The sequence below is a fragment of the Empidonax traillii genome, unplaced genomic scaffold (assembly GCF_003031625.1).
Source record: "Empidonax traillii isolate 1590-97213 ecotype Southwest subspecies unplaced genomic scaffold, ASM303162v1 scaffold1585:size89650, whole genome shotgun sequence".
Taxonomy (NCBI): Eukaryota; Metazoa; Chordata; class Aves; order Passeriformes; family Tyrannidae; genus Empidonax; species Empidonax traillii.
Window position 1 is genome coordinate 62,024 of NW_020956778.1, and position 15,428 is coordinate 77,451.

Here is a 15,428-nt window from a genome sequence, read left to right on the forward strand (position 1 = left end):
TTTGAGGAGGTGAGATGTTTAGAAGAGATTATTTCCCCAAAGCCCCCTGATTAAATGACAACTTACAGCTCTTCCATTAGGTGCAGGAGAAACTTTGCACTCCTACCTAAGTGTGGGCTTCCTTTGCAAGCTTTTGAAAAAGATTCAGTCTTGACAGACTAAAAAGCAAATGACTGTCCAAAGCAGTGATCCCAGACTGTTCCATCTGAGTATTTTGGTTCTCTTCAGTACCTGTTTTTCCTGCAGGAACATGAGCTGCCTCTGTGTCTGCAAGTGAAGTCGTTGCACACAAAACAAGTCATTAACATGCAATGCCATATTCATGCACTTGTTTGCAAGAATATCATTCCAGGGCTTGGGAACATCCATTCAACTGAGAGTCTTGGATGCACTTGGAATTTCAGCGTTGGTTATGCCATTCCTGCTGAATCCAACCACTTTATTTGCCTTGATGCAGGTTGCCAGATGTACTGCAGCTGCCAGTACAGCTGTCACCCTGAAATCTTGCCTATTTGGCAGCTTAAACTTCTCATCAGTGTAGTGTAGCCTTAGTCCAAATAATCCATGGGCTAAGTCCAGTCTCCTTGCCATCTAGTGAGCTAATGATCAAACATATCTCAATATTTACAGTCCCATCTCCTTTCAGTTTAATGTTGTTCTCTGGAATTTTTGGGCTTTACCAGTACATTTTCCAAGCGCTGTGAGCAGGAATTTCCTTTATTGTTTCTCATCCCCACAGGCTCTCCAATACCACCTTCTCAATCTCCACAGTCGCTTCTGATGGGAGCGAGGTTGCAGAGCGCTCCCACTCTCACAGATATTTACCAAAACAAGCAGAAGCTCAGAAAGCAGCACTCGGACCCGGTGTGCCCATCCTATGCTGGGTATGGATACAGCCATTCACCACAGCCAAGCAGGCCAGGCAGCCTGGGAACATCACCTACCAAACACATGGGATCCTCACCCAGGAGCTCAGACTGGCTCTTCAAAACCCCACTACCAACGATCATCGGCTCTCCCACTAAGGTTTGTTAAGTTTGCTGTTGTCAGTAAAGTGTGAAGTGGCAACACGCTGCCTTAAACCATTCCCAAGAATATTTTGGGGTTCTAACCTTGGGGTGTTTTTTTTGTGTGTTCTTTCTCTTGACCCTTAAAGGCAACAGCTCCTTTCAAGATACCCAAAACTCAAGCGTCCTCCAACTTGCTGGCCCTGGCGAATCGCCAGGGCTTGGCCGAAACCCCGCTGCAGCCTAAAGATATCGCTGACCCGAGAGATTTCACACACTTCCACTCGACCCAGGGAGCTGACAAACAGGCAGGAGAACAGCACAGCAAAACTACCTTCGGCAGGTGGGCACCGCAGGCGTTTGTAACCTGGCACGTTGGGGAGGTGACCGGGCAGAACACGCACTGCACGAGGTGCAGAGACAGCGAGCTGGGAGGGGGTGCTGAGGTTTGCTGTGTGCTGCAGAAACATTCTGTACTGGGTTATAAATATAGCAGGGACTTCCTGCAGCACTTTTGTGTTGCTGTCTGCTTCCCTTTTGTTTTGATTATGTGAATCTGGAATATCATCGCCTCTGTAAAAGCCTGCTCAGTTTTTTTGCTTGAAAATATCTGTGACAAAATCTGCAAGGTAAGTTTTTAAGGGAAAAAGGTCTCTTTATTTTTATGGTTAGCTCCGTTTTAGGAGATCTGTGATAAACAGCAAGAGTTCCATACTTGTTCTACTTCTGTTGAAAAATTCTCTATAATACTAAGAATCTGAAAGTCATCCTTAGTTGCAAGTTGGATGATCTTACTGAATGACTTTTTTTGGGAATTTTTATGTTTTGCTATCCAGGTCTGTTAGTACTGGGAAGCTGTCAGATCAACAGGTAAAGACTACCCTTGGGGGCCAGTTATACCAGGGCAGTACAGACAGCCTGAACACGGAGCGGCCGATGGATACAGGTGAGGATCAGAGTGATACATCCTAACTGTCTTATATGCTCAGGTTTTTATGGGGAGCCAACTAGATACAGTTCTGCTTCCAACTTCAATAATTGCTTCTGACAATTTTTAGCCTCAACACAGAAGGCTTTTTTAATCTTTAAGGGGATTTGTTCCATTTCTTTAGCGTAGCTTTAAAAATAACCGAGACAGAAAAATATCTATTTCTGTGCTAAACACAGAAATATCTCAATTGCCTGTAGTGGCTGGAGAGGTTTGTGTTTTTCTGATTTGGTTTTATTTTTAATTCAATATTTGTGGCTGTTTCATTTCCTAATTCCACCCTGATTTCATCGGAAAGCCAGTTTGTGTAATTCGGCTTTTTTTTTTTTTTTTTAAACTGTAAACTTGACTCTTCTTATGTATCACCAAGAATGTCCCCTCAGCCTGTTTTATTTCTTGTCAGAAATTTTAACTAGTCCAGGTCTTGGATCTACATCAAGCCATGTTGTGCTGCAGTGCTCCAATTTGCTGCACATAATTACTTACTGGGGTGATTACATGCAGTAGGGACTAACTTGCTGAAATCTTCCCTCCCAGCTCCAGCAGGAGCCTATGGAATTGCAATGGCCACTCCATCCATGGGAAGCGGGGCGAGTTCTCGGGCTGTCATGTTTACTGTGGGGTCCCCTCCCAGCAGTGCCACCCCTCCTACCTGCACCCATATGGTCCTCAGAACAAGAACCACCTCAGGTAAGGCTTTTCCTGACAGCTGTGGACTGTTCCCAAACACAGCATTTAGGCTTGTCCACTTCTTGGGCTGGTAACCTGATTGCTGCCTTGCACTGGGTCCTCCAGGCCATACAGTAAAATTGCTCTGTAAAGTGGAGCTTAATATCAGATGGTTTCTGCCTTTCCCCTCCTAAAGAGAGTCAGATGCACAGATTTACAATACAACAGTGTGTAACTTCCTGTGTACACATCTTTACTCCACCACAGGGAGTATAAACTAGACAAAGGTGGAGAGGAAAAATCAGAATTCTGATTTTTGGCTGCTCCTGTGCGTTGTCCCTGGGACAGCACACAAAAGGTGGGATCTGACTGCACTTTAGCACGTCCCAGCTGTGCTGCCAAATATCAAAGATCTCAGCGTTAAGGCCTTCATCTGCTCAGGGTGAGCAGGACTCTGCAGCAATGTGCTGTTGTGACCTACAGCACAGCCTTTGGGCTGCACTGTTGGACCCTCTGCCTTGTAACCCTTGCCAGGCCTATCCCAGAACCTGTGTGATGAGTTGTCACAGCTGGTTACGGTGCAGCCTTTGCATTCTCTACAGAGCAATGCAAGGAACAACAAGGGGAGCCTCCCAAGGGGAATCCGGGATGACTCCTGACCTGTCACTTGCTGTCACCCGCTGGGACAGCCTTTTAGACTGAATGTGTGTGTTATTTTTCTTGTAGTTGGATCAAACAGTTCTGGAGGGTCCCTCTGCTCCACCAGTGGCCGTGTATACATGGGCTCTCCTCCCGGTATTTATATGGGCTCTTCTCCTCCGGGGGCCGAGGCGGCTCCCAGTCTGAAGTACATGCCTTATGGTACTTCACCTCCCAGCCTAGAGGGTTTTATCACCTTTGAAGCTCCAGAGTTGCCTGAGGAAACGTTAATGGAGGTAAAGATAAAAATAATTTAATGTTTTATAACATATAATGTTGCTAAGAGGGAGATGTAGTAAAACCAGGGCTGCTCCATAGTTTCCGCTTCGCTGTCTCCACGTGTTCCTGTGTTCAGATCTTGGAAATATTCCCGTACCAATTGTGGCCAGCTTCTCTTTGGTAGTTGCTCCTGGCATTTCATATCTTTGAGCAGGTAACCAAAGGAACGTAGCTGCTTTTGCCCAGCAGAGCCTCCCAGAGAGGCCTCTGTTTGATGCCAGCTCTTTGGACGTGGGCGCTGACAGCAGCAACGCCCCTCTGGGCATTTAAATGGTTCTTCACAGTCGGGGGATGATGTTAAATCCTCCTTGTGGGAAGAGTGTCCTATATTTCTTAAAATGTGTGGGGGAGTGACACCTTAAAAACACAAATTGGGGTGGTCTGTCGCCAGAGTGCTATCCTTGGGCTGTACTTTTCTCAAGACAGATTGCTGTTCTGCTTTCTGATTCACATCTTGCTGGAAGGTGTTTGGGTCTCTGTATGATCCAATCTATATGTTATAACATATAGACAGTACTCTGTCTTCCTCCCACAGACAGAGTTTGAAATGTATTTAGACCTACATTACTAATGAAAGTATTATAAGTATTGGTAAGATATGTATGGTTAGTTTTGAAGGCTAACTTTCTTTTTTTGAGCAGAGACTATGCATGTAGTGTCAGTTTTACTCACCAAGCAGGAATGAGCTGTTGGCTCCAGTTGGAATTGTTTAGTCTAAATTGTAAACTTTGGCAACAGCCACCTTTTTACAAAACATAATTTTAGAACTAATGGTAAATTAGAGTGAAGCAGGTTAAGTATGAAGCTTTACCTTGGCTCTTTTGTAGTTATCAAGTCTATTACATAATGAAAGACAAATGTTACTCCTGGCTCCTCATACAAGTGCCAAACATACTTTTGTGTTGCAGATAGTATAATAACAAGTAAGATGTCCACTTTGGTTCCTTTAGTTCTTCAGATTTCAACAAACACAGAACTCCATGTACCAGTTCCTTTGGCTTTGTTGAAAGAATCTGAAGTATAAGCTACAGTATCTTGAATTCATTAACAGATCTGTTGATCTGGTTGGACCCATTTGGTCCTGCAGTCCTCAGTGCTGGGTCTACCACGAAATGATTTCTGCACACAACTGACATAGCAACAAATCCTCAAATGATTAGCAGGGGCTTTAACTGTGCCTGGTGGCTTACAATGGTTAAACTGTTGTCGTCTCCCCCTCTGGCAGAGAGAACACACAGACACACTGCGTCATCTAAACATGATGCTGACATTTACAGAATGTGTTCTGGATCTGACGGCAGTGCGAGGAGGAAACCCAGACCTGTGCACTTCTGCTGTGTCGCTGTACCAAATCCAGGAGAGCATCGTGGTTGATCAGATCAGCCAGCTCAGCAAAGAGTGGGGGTGAGTATGAGGTCAGACAGGATCGGGAGGATTAGCAAAGACTGAACACATCAAAAAATGAGTTGAAACCGTGCCCTTTTTTCTGGGAGTGGTTGTTTTCCTGCGCAGGATCTTTATAGGAATGGATTTTTTTTAACAGCTGAAGACAGATCAGAAACCAGCAAACAACAGGGGGATGTTTGCTGCAGACAAATAGAAGATCAGTGTTTTCTAGTCTGCCACATAAGCTGGGGAAGGTGGTGAGGAGTTCAGGTTTGGGTGACAGCAGTGCCTTTCTAAGCATAGAGACTTGTGCACCAGCTTCTGTCAGATCTGAGCCCTCATCCCTTCCTGTTGACTGAAGCAGTAGGATTGAGGTAGAGGTTGGGAAGGGGGAAGGAGTGTCCAAATTTCACTGTTTTTTTCAGCTGAACCAATCAGCCTTAACACAAAATCAAAAGCAAGGAGAAATAGGAGATGTTTGGAGGGTGAGAAAGGGCAGTTCCACTTCCTGCCTTCTTCCTGAAAAAAAATAAAATAAACCCACCAAAAAAACACACACACAAAAAAAACCACCCACAAAGTGTTTGCTTTTCACAACTGAGAATTCCAGGGGCATAGGAAATGACACTGTGAGAAAAGTACACCCAGTCACTTGTGGTGAGGCGTTGACCTCGGGCAACGAGTCCCCACAAATAAGTGTTCCTTTTTAAAATGTCTGCAGTAAAGCAGTTTGTGTTTGCTGCTGCAGCTACTACACGAGCAGATGTCCCCTCAACCCGTGACAGAGTGTTTGTGAAGGGAAAGGAGGGGAGGGGTGGAGTTGCATTTTAAACATCTGTCTTCCTTTTCTGCCGTTGCTGGTTCCTGTGGAGGGTTGTGATTAAAAAGTGGTGTCTGCCTGTGGCTTGAATGTGCTCAAGAAAGGTGCTGTGATTCATAACTACTATTTTTTTTTTTCTTCCCTCTCCCTAGACAAGTGGAGCAGCTGGTGTTGTATATGAAAGCTGCCCAGTTACTGGCATCTTCTCTGCATCTTGCCAAAGCACAGGTCAAGTCGGGGAAACTGAACCCATCCACTGCTGTTAAGCAAGGTAGACGAAACGTCACCTGATTTGCTTTGCTCGTGGATTTTCTTTGCTGATATATCACTCAGAAAAAGTTTCAGTTGCAACATTTGTGTGTTTTTCTGCTGTACAAGAGAACTGTAGATACGTGCAGTTGCACAATTCTGATAGTAAACAAAGACACAGCCAGAAAGTGTTAGGAAATGGTCAGTTATTGACTTGAAATGGAAGTTATTTGATATATAGTCAAGTCATGGAAGGGGCGGAGTAAATAAACATTAAAAGCGCAAGTTTAAACAAATTTACTTTGGCAATGCTGAGCAAAGCTGAACTTAGGCTATGTTGTTGTTTTGCTTTGTTTTGGTGGTTGTTTTTAATTTCTTCTTACCTCTCTTCCAGTTGTGAAAAGCCTCAACGAGAGATACAAGTTCTGTATTGGCATGTGCAAGAAACTGACTGAAAAGTTGAATCGTTTCTTTTCGGACAAGCAAAGGTTCATTGATGAAATCAACAGTGTAACTGCAGAGAAACTCATCTACAACTGTGCTGTGGAAATGGTAGGTCACTCATTTTACCCAAACTGTAGGAATTGTTTCATCCTCTCACATCTCTCTTCCACCAAACCAGAAAACAATGTATGTTTCTGGAATTCTGTTTAGGGTAAATTTTTGTTAGTCTTTCATTCTCTTTCCTGCCTTAACTGTGGCTAAAGTTCCTGGCAGATCCTATTCCACAGGGATGTTCCTCCTACATCAGCACATTTGGAACATAAGCACAAGGAAATAAACTCCTGAACCACACAGCCCTGTGTGCTCAAGTCTCACCCAGGAAGGCTCACTAAAGCATAGGAGTAGCTTCAGTCAATCTGCCAGGTCAATTTGAACATCAGTCTGTTCATCCAGAGCAAAAATAGTAGCAAACATGTGGAAGCTTTTTCATTAATTGATATTTCTGTCTGCAGATGCAGCGACTGTACAGGAAACTTAACTGCTTTTTGGATGAGAGGGAATTCTTTTTAACATCACTGTCACACAAAAGATTCTGGCAAACACTGTGCTTAACCCTGATGATGGTGTAGTTGTGCACAATTAATTTGGCTTCTTTACAAGAGAACATAGGTATAAAAACGAGCACATTTTTCATTTGTTGTTGTAACACTTGGAAACACAAAAGATCAGAAAGTGCTTTCATAGCCTTTTATGTGCAGAATATTCTCAGTTAGCACAGGTGCTGTATCCTCTCAGGCTTGGAATCACAGAAGGTCTTAAAGACCATGCAGTTCCAACTTAATTTTGTCATCTCAGTTTTTAAAACACATCAGCTAAATTAAGGCTCAAAAAATACTTTCCCACGGGCAGTTTTAGATCAGTGATTCCGATATTTCGTTTCATCCCTTGCCTAACGCAGTTGATGTCCCTGACCCTCCTGCCTGATCTTGCAGGTGCAGTCGGCCGCTCTGGACGAGATGTTTCAGCAGACTGAAGATATCACATATCGATACCACAAGGCAGCCTTGCTGCTGGAGGGACTGACTAAAATACTGCAGGACCCTGCAGATATAGAAAACGTCCACAAGTGTAAGTTCATGTTGAGTGCTGACAGTTCCATGGAACTGACTGTAAAACAGCGCTGGTCCTCACCTGTTCTGTCCCTCTCCCTGCAGATAAATCCAGCATCGAGCGAAGGCTCTCCGCGCTCTGCTACAGCACAGTGGCTGTGTACGAGCAGTAGGAATATCCTGAGGACCAGATGGTGTGAACATAAGGGACCACATCAGTGATACTGCACTTTTTTCACTACAGCTTCATTGTTGTCCTTGTTCTGCCCCACGTGGAAGACGATTCTTACATTTCTGTGGTGACTACCAAAGAAACGGCAGCGTATTCAAAGAGAAGAAATTCCAAAAGTACACTTGCCTTACCGATCCAGCAGCTCCTTTTCCTTCCTAGCAACAGAATTTAAAAGAATCTCTCTTCACATTTCAAACTGATCCTTGTACGTGCGCTTTGAACTTGAATGATCAGGGTTTGTCTTTTTTTTTTTTTTTTTTTCCTCATGAGGTTTTTAAGAGAGTGGATCCTTCTGTGTCAGGTACAAAAAAAGACACTTCCCTCAGAAGATTCCCTCGAGAGGTTTTTAAGCTGTCAGTAAAACGTGGCTGAATGAATTTGCGAAATCCTAACCATGTGCAAGTGCTGCTTGAAGCTTTTGGGGCTCAGCTGCCTTGTATTGGAGCTCACCTGTTGTAAACACGGCTCAGGTTGTGATATGAAGGGATGGAAAGAGCGCGCTCTTACACGGGGGGAAAAGTGGTGATGGAAGAAATTCTCTCCATCTGTGCAGAATCCCCAGGGGGTTTTCAGCTGATGTGGATACAATTTGATGATCTTCTTCCAAAATATTTTGTTTTGCACTAATTTACTAAAGCAACTGTATATTCATTTTTGAAGAACTATATAAAAAAAAAAAATTTAGAGAAAGAAGGCACAATGGACTTGGCTGAATTTCATTTCAGTGTACATAAAATTCTTTTCAGAATTTCAAATGTAGCTTCTAGAAGACTTTCAAACAAACTGTAAAAACTTGTATTCATGTGAACCTTTCCATTTTATACCTATTTGTCTAATACTTGAGTAACTACTGCTCTGGACTTTCTCAGTAATAGCACTGTTGAGTTGCTGGTTGTTTGCTTTTATATAGATTTGGTTGCATCTTTTGTTGTGCATGCGAAATGTGCATTAATGCCTGCAGTCTTTATAGGGGTGTAATGACAGTTCTCTGTAGTTTGTTTCTCGGGCAGTATTACAATAAATACTGTAAACTGAAAGGTTCTGCATGGAACCATGCAAAAAAACAACAACAAAAAAAAAATACCCAGAAAATAATGTTGCGGTTTGAGATGCTGATAACTTGATGTAGAATCTCTACATAGAGCGTGTGAAAAATCAGGATTATTTTGTGTGCATTTTGGGGGAGAGGTGGGAAGCTTCATTTAGCCTTATAGGCATTATCATTTCAAGCATCCCATGAGATCATCAGGTCAGCGATTTGCAAAAAGTATTTAGGCAGATCAGCTTCTCTGGAAATGGTTCCTATACTTTACTTTTGGGACTTTTTTTGTTACTCAACTGCTTGAATACTTGAATAAACCATTCTCCAGGACAAAATCATTTTAATCCTCTTAAACACAGTGGTCTGAACTATTTGACAAAGTTGTACAGGGCTTACACATCAAAATATTGTTTCAGTGTTCGGATAACCATGTGTTTCCTTTACTTTGACAAGAGTAATGTACTTTTTACCTTATTTATCTGTATGAAATTCCAACAGTTAATTTGAAAGTGTTTGTTTATATAATGTTTGTATTTTTAGGTCTTTAATACGGTGTTTCTACCTCTCCTTTGTAATTGCATGCATTATTCTTGGAACTAGGTAATAACTCACTGAACTGTTGCGTAATAGCCTTTTTATTATGGCCTGTATAAATGTATATTAAGGTAAAAATAAATACTGACACTAGAAGTGTTTCTATGGTACAACTTGAGTTTGTGTGTCTCTGTAAGCAGAGGTGGTAAATTCAGGAAGAACAGTCTGTCCTTGGCTGGTTAAACCCGTTGCTGAACGTTCCCCTCGGCAGCTGGAGCTGCCACCAGGGCAGGATGGGGCAGCATCCTTGAGTTCCTTATCTCTGGGTGGCTCTGGCACAGAGTGTCCCCGAGTTTGTTTTCCCTGGCTTTAGGAAAACAATTTACCCTGGTTTTTTTTTTTTTTTTTTTTTTTTTTAAACTTGGATTTGAAAACGAAAATGCTAAGTAGGAATCCTCAGCAACAGCTGTATGTTCTTTCAACAAGGTGCTTATTTGTTGCCTCTAGCCAAGAGGAGCTGTCTGGGCTGCCAGAGCAGCCTATACAGAGCTAATGGACAAAAAAACTGGCAGGAAGTTACAATTTCTATCCAAAGCTTACCAAAAATGGGCTTTGTTCACCTCAGAGCTGATGCCCTCTCCCCAGCTGAGTGGTGCTGTGGTAGCTGCTAATGTGGCTGTTGTATTTCTTAGTTGTACTATCAGAATTTTCCCAGTTTATTATTGTGGCTGGCACATAAAGAGGATGAGGAAGGAGTGAGCAGGGAATGCTAATGACATGTCTGAACCCAAATCTAGGAACAAAGCAACAGCCTCAGTGCACAAGACTAGGAGATAGGCTGCTTTTCCCAGGAACTCACTGGTTTTTGTTGGTTTTCTTTTTTTTTTTTTCTCCTCTCAGGATTCAAGCTCATTCTCCTTCCCCTCTTGCCAGCAAGACTCCAGCTGCACAAACAGGAGGAGAAGAAAAGGGCCATTCTTGCTGGCTGTTTTCAGGAGGAGGAGACCAATGTTCATGGCCTGTCTTTCTGCATCAACTCATTCCACGAAGATCCTGAAGCTGTCCTCTGTCTCCGGCTCCCCGCGCTGAACAGCAGGTGCTTGTTTTTACCAAATTCTTTTTTTTTTTTCCCCCAGCCTTTGAAAGATAGAGCTTGAAAGGAGGTATTTTGACGTGCTTTTCTAGTCCAGCTCTCTAGCATCTCCTCAGGCTCCATGTTCTGTGCTTGTTCCTCCCTCTCCATAGTGTCTAAACCACATTTTGACTCTGGCATTTGCTGCTCTCTTAAGTTGAACTCTCAGCCTTTCCTCTGCTGCAGACAATGAAATTTAGTTAATTTGACTTGCAACTAACATGCTACAAATTACTCCAAGAAGCATTTTTGCTGTGTGAGTTGTTCCTGGGACTTGCTACCTTTTGCACAATTCTTGCTACTTGCTTGTACGGCTCCATCCAGCTATTGCTGTGTCATCTCAGGGTTCAGAGGCAAAAACTTATGACTCACCCTTACGGTGGTGCTGTGCTCAACTGCACCCAAAAGTGAACCTTGCTTTTCGTCTGGAGCAAGGAAATCTGGATCCTGCTGCTCCCAAAGGCTTTGAAATTCAGATAGGCTGGCTTGTGACCTGACTTGTGACCCACTTCCTTTCTGTTTCCCGTTTCCTCTCCTTTTTTTTTTTTTTTTTTTTTAAATTTAAATTCTAATCCTATGACTTTTTTGTCTGCTCTGAGCTCTGCGTGCTACTATCTTTTTTGGCTGCCCAGGACACCTTTTAAGTCTTTAAGCAAATCTCCCTTTATCCTGAGCTTCCATGTCCGACCCCAGCCATAGCCCTGGCTGTGGCTTTTCCCGAGCGCTCCCATAGCTCCTCCTTTCTGCAGAGGAGTGAAGTCTGTCCGGGTAACCCCTCTCCTGAGGTCTCTAAGTCAGCTGGAGCCCAGTGGAACTAAGCCTTGGCACTGCTCCTTTGGACAAACACCTTTTCAATAGGCTTTTGTGCACGGCAGGCTCCCCCCTCCTCTCTGCCTGAAAGCAAACCGAGTGCCAGTGGGGCTGTTGAGTCTTGTTGCAGTCCTTGTGCCAATCACCCCCATTGTTTCTTTGTGTCGCTTTTCACATTTTCCATGGCCCCAGCTATGTCTACAATGCAGCCCACAGACCACGGCTCTGTAAGGACACAGTATCTCCTTCTTGCCACTCTGAGATCAGCCACAGCTTTCAAAACAAGTGATGCCATAAATGAACTGAGCTCTATTTATTCCTGTTAGGTTCCTTAAAACCTCTCCCTGTCGTTCATCTTCTGTGCCCGCTTTTGTGCTCGAGTGCTGTTTGGGCTTTGTATCTGCCCATCTTGTGCCATTGGGCAGATTCTGTGACTTCTGGAAAACACTTGGAATTTGAGGCTAGGCAGAGATCTAGGCAGGAATTGAGGATTGTCAGCCCAGCTGAAAACTTACAGTTCTCTGAGCGTGGTGTGCAAGCTAAACAAATATTTATTGATTAGCTGTGGGTTTTTGGTGGACTCTTGAAACCAAATACTGCTCAGCATATCTTCCAAATCAAAGTCCTCCTTCCCCTGGCTCTGTTGGATGCTTTTGGGAGCAGGGCAAGGACCAGCACAAAGGGCTGCTCCCCAGGGCAGGGCAGAGCCTGTCTCATTGCAGTTAATTGACTCTGCAAGGGGAGCAAGGGTTTCGAGAAATGAGGGGAGAGGTGAGACTCGAGCTCAGCTTCTCAGTAAAACCTCTCTTGCTGCTGTAAGTACAGCCCTGGGGATTAGAGCCCCCCCCAGCACTGCTCACCTCCTGATTCCTGTGGAGTTCCATTATTTTCCCATAACTAGTTCCCTTTATTGTTTCTTAGTGACTGAATAAAAATAGAGAGCACTGCCAGCTGCCAGGCGTGGGGAGCACACCGCAGACCACGCGTCTCACCGGCGCTGCCTGGGGTACTCCTCCGTCTCACTCCAGATCCCACACTTCCCTGAAATCTCAGCTGCTCCAGGGAGACTCAACCACTACTTTGCAACACTTAAAACACCCTCAGCTTTGTTTCCTGTCCATAACTGGCTGAAAGCTGTCCCTGACAAGGACCAGAAGGGAATGACTGTCTCCCAGGATGCTGTCTCATTTCTGGGGAACCGTGGCACAGCCCCAACCTGCTGACCGCTGGGATAACTGGGAGCTGGGATGTTTGCTTCCCCTGTGTGATGCCAAGCACAAGAAGCACTGCTGTGACGTGAAAACCCTTGGGCTGAAGGACGAGAATTTTACAAGCTCTGGAGAATGGCCGCTGTGGAAAATGTAGGTAAATATCCATCTCCCTGCTCCTGCTTGCATCCTGGGCTGTTTCCCCAGGTAATCCTCACACTAAGAGCTCAGACTTTACTCTGATTGCAGTAGCATTGATTCCTTACCTGATTCCTCTTGGACCTCCAGACAATGCGGTGCCTGGACACAGCTCTGACCAGCCCTGCAAGGATGCTGACAGGACCAAGGAGAGCACTACAGATGTCTTCTTCAATGCAAACCCATCTTTCCATACGCCACCTGGAAGAATCCTGTCAAGCCCAGCTGGTTTTTCTTTCCCATGTTGCCTCCTGCACACAAGTATTGGCAGTTGCTCATGTCATTCTTCCCCACAGCTGGGTGTTTGCTGCCGAGATTTGTGTAACAGGTTGTGAAATGTTCACACTGAGCCACAGCCCAGGAGCTATTAGGGAGGCCAAGTGACCACAGTTGGTGTTTGGGGGGAGTTGTGGTTCAGCACAACTTGCTGAGCTAAAGGGCACTTCCAGTCACTGTGAGCTGTGTTGATGTGGGAAAAGGAGATGAAACTTGTCAGGAGAAGGGGAGCTCCATTCTAGGCCAGCCCTGTGTGTCAGAGGTGAGGTGGGCAAGGATTTTGTGGGGAAAAGCTCCAGCTGAGGAGCATTGGCAATTAATGGCCTGGTTAGAGGTAGAGTGGCAATAAAAGGCCTGGCACCAAAGGTAGCGCGTAACAACCTGCACGTAAGTTTTAAATAATCCCCGTGCACTTCTTAGAACAAGTTGTGGCAGGTCTATTTTTAACTGGAATGCACCCAGCCTTGTCTCAGCTCTGTTCTCTGCATATTTTTTGGCTCGTTTCCCACGCAAGTGCTGTATCAAGGTTAATTCGACTTTCCTGGCCGGACAAGCTATTCCTGCCGCTTTGCTTCTTCGCCTCCCCCCAAACACCACATCGTCGGGCTTCCCTTCCTCTCAGGAGACTGGAAGGGAGGGCAGGGGACAGCCGTGGGTGCAGCTGCTCCGATAAGGCCTCGGGGAGGGGACTCTGCCCTCCTCCCGCAGTGCTCTCCCGGCTCCACGCCCCGCAGCGTTTCACAACCCGCCGGGCCGTGCCAGATCCGCTCCCACCCCCGGCTCGGCGGCTGCTTCCCGGCGCACCGGAGCATCCTTCGGAGCGGGCGGCGCTGCCACCACACCGCCCACCCCCGCGGGGAAGCACGGACGGAGGATCCCCCCACGGCGCGAGTGTCGAGGTACGGGCGGTGAGCGCACCCTTCACCCCGCTCCGCTCTCCCGGCAGCGCCGGGGCCGCCCCGCACACACAGCGGGACCCGCGGGCAGCGCGGAGCCGCCCGGGGCGCTGCGGGACGGCGATGGGGGCGGCGGCCTCGCCCGTTCCGGTTCCGCCATGTGAACGGAAAAGGGAAGCGGGCGAAGCTGCGGTGGCCCCCGGTGGGCGGCGGGGCCGCGGGGGCGGAGGGTCCTGCCCGCGGGGGTGTTGCGGGGGGAGCAGCAGCCGCCGCCGCCTCGCAGCCACCCGTTGTCGCACGGGGTGTCGCACCGGCCCCGCTGGCGGCTCGGGGGGGTTCCTCGGAGGGGTGACGTCCTCCCCCCCCGGGGTTCCACCCCCTCGCTGGGCATCGCTGGCTACGGGGGTGGGGGAAGAGACCCTGGCTGGGGCAGCCCTCGGTTTTTCCTCCGTGACATTCCTGCGCGCCCACTTAACGTTCGCTTCCCCGAGCTCCTTGTCAAACTTTTCTAACTCGGGAATTATTTAAGGTTTCAGAGAGAGGCGGTGGGGAGGGGTGGCGGGTGGAGCTGGGAGCGTGTCCGGGGCTCGTGAGGAACGGCAGGCTCTGTGTGCGGGCAGGGAGGGCCCGCGGTGAGCCGGGTGTTGCTGTGTCTCCCCGCAGCCCTGAGCAGCAACGGAGAGGATGGAGAAGGTCGTGGCGAGGGCCAGAGCCGCCTTCAACTCGGGCCGGAGCCGCCCGCTGGAGTTCAGGATACAGCAGCTGAAGGCCCTGGAGCGGATGCTGAAGGAGAAGGAGAAGGAGATCCTGGCAGCTCTCCATGCGGATCTGCACAAGGTCTGGGTCGGGGCGTTTCTCCCGTCAGCCATGCATGGACAGCAGCCAGCCCGGAAGGCAAAGTGGGAAGGCCGAGGGTTGGCTCTGCTGTGCCAAGTGGCTTTTGCTCTTGTCCCCCATGGCCCTGGCTCCCTCTGTGGCCTGCCAAGGTCTGCTGTCACCATTTCTAAGAAGGAGGTAGTCTAAGGCAGGACTGCAAAGGCAGGCCCTGGCTGTCAGCTTTTGGCTTCTGTCTCACAGCCCCAGACTGAGTGTCTTCTGCCAGGGATCCTTTGGGGCAGTGTCAGGGACTTCGAACCAGCAAAATTTACCTTTTTTCCCCATGGTGGGTGTGGGAGATGGGTGCCTCTGCCGTCCCCTCCCCAAGCATCTTGTCACTGCAGGGTGGGCCCAACGCCTACAGCCATGAGATCCTGGGCTTGCTGGCGGAGCTGGCCCTGGTCATGGAAAAGCTGCCGTCCTGGGCAGCCCCTCAGCCCGTGAAGAAGAACCTGATGACAATGAGGGACGAGGCCTACATCAACTTTGAGCCGCTGGGAGTGGTGCTGATCATCGGGGCCTGGAACTACCCCTTTGTGCTGGTCATGCAGCCTCTGATCGGGGCCATCGCAGC

The 15,428-nt window shown here is 47.1% G+C and overlaps 2 protein-coding genes across 4 annotated transcripts in view; both read left to right on the forward strand.

Moving 5' to 3' along the window:
• Positions 1-9,628, forward strand: part of ULK2 (unc-51 like autophagy activating kinase 2) — a 38,827-nt gene extending 29,199 nt beyond the window's left edge. The window contains exons 19-28 of the mRNA XM_027907954.1: positions 740-1,026; positions 1,157-1,350; positions 1,844-1,953; positions 2,533-2,685; positions 3,391-3,599; positions 4,868-5,046; positions 6,001-6,119; positions 6,492-6,649; positions 7,534-7,669; positions 7,756-9,628. Of these exons, the coding sequence (XP_027763755.1) occupies positions 740-1,026; positions 1,157-1,350; positions 1,844-1,953; positions 2,533-2,685; positions 3,391-3,599; positions 4,868-5,046; positions 6,001-6,119; positions 6,492-6,649; positions 7,534-7,669; positions 7,756-7,823 (1,613 nt within the window). The 3' untranslated portion in view covers positions 7,824-9,628. The remainder of the gene's footprint in view (positions 1-739; positions 1,027-1,156; positions 1,351-1,843; positions 1,954-2,532; positions 2,686-3,390; positions 3,600-4,867; positions 5,047-6,000; positions 6,120-6,491; positions 6,650-7,533; positions 7,670-7,755) is intronic.
• A 4,310-nt stretch (positions 9,629-13,938) lies between these two features.
• Positions 13,939-15,428, forward strand: part of LOC114070510 (fatty aldehyde dehydrogenase-like) — a 12,040-nt gene continuing 10,550 nt past the window's right edge. For 2 of the 3 annotated variants that reach the window (XM_027907958.1, XM_027907961.1), the window contains exons 1-3: positions 13,939-13,981; positions 14,642-14,815; positions 15,199-15,255. In XM_027907958.1, coding sequence (XP_027763759.1) covers positions 14,663-14,815; positions 15,199-15,255 — 210 coding nt within the window. In that variant the 5' untranslated portion in view covers positions 13,939-13,981; positions 14,642-14,662. Of the gene's footprint in view, positions 13,982-14,138; positions 14,160-14,641; positions 14,816-15,198; positions 15,256-15,428 lie in introns of those variants that run through there. The other variant, XM_027907960.1, reaches the window with a different exon arrangement.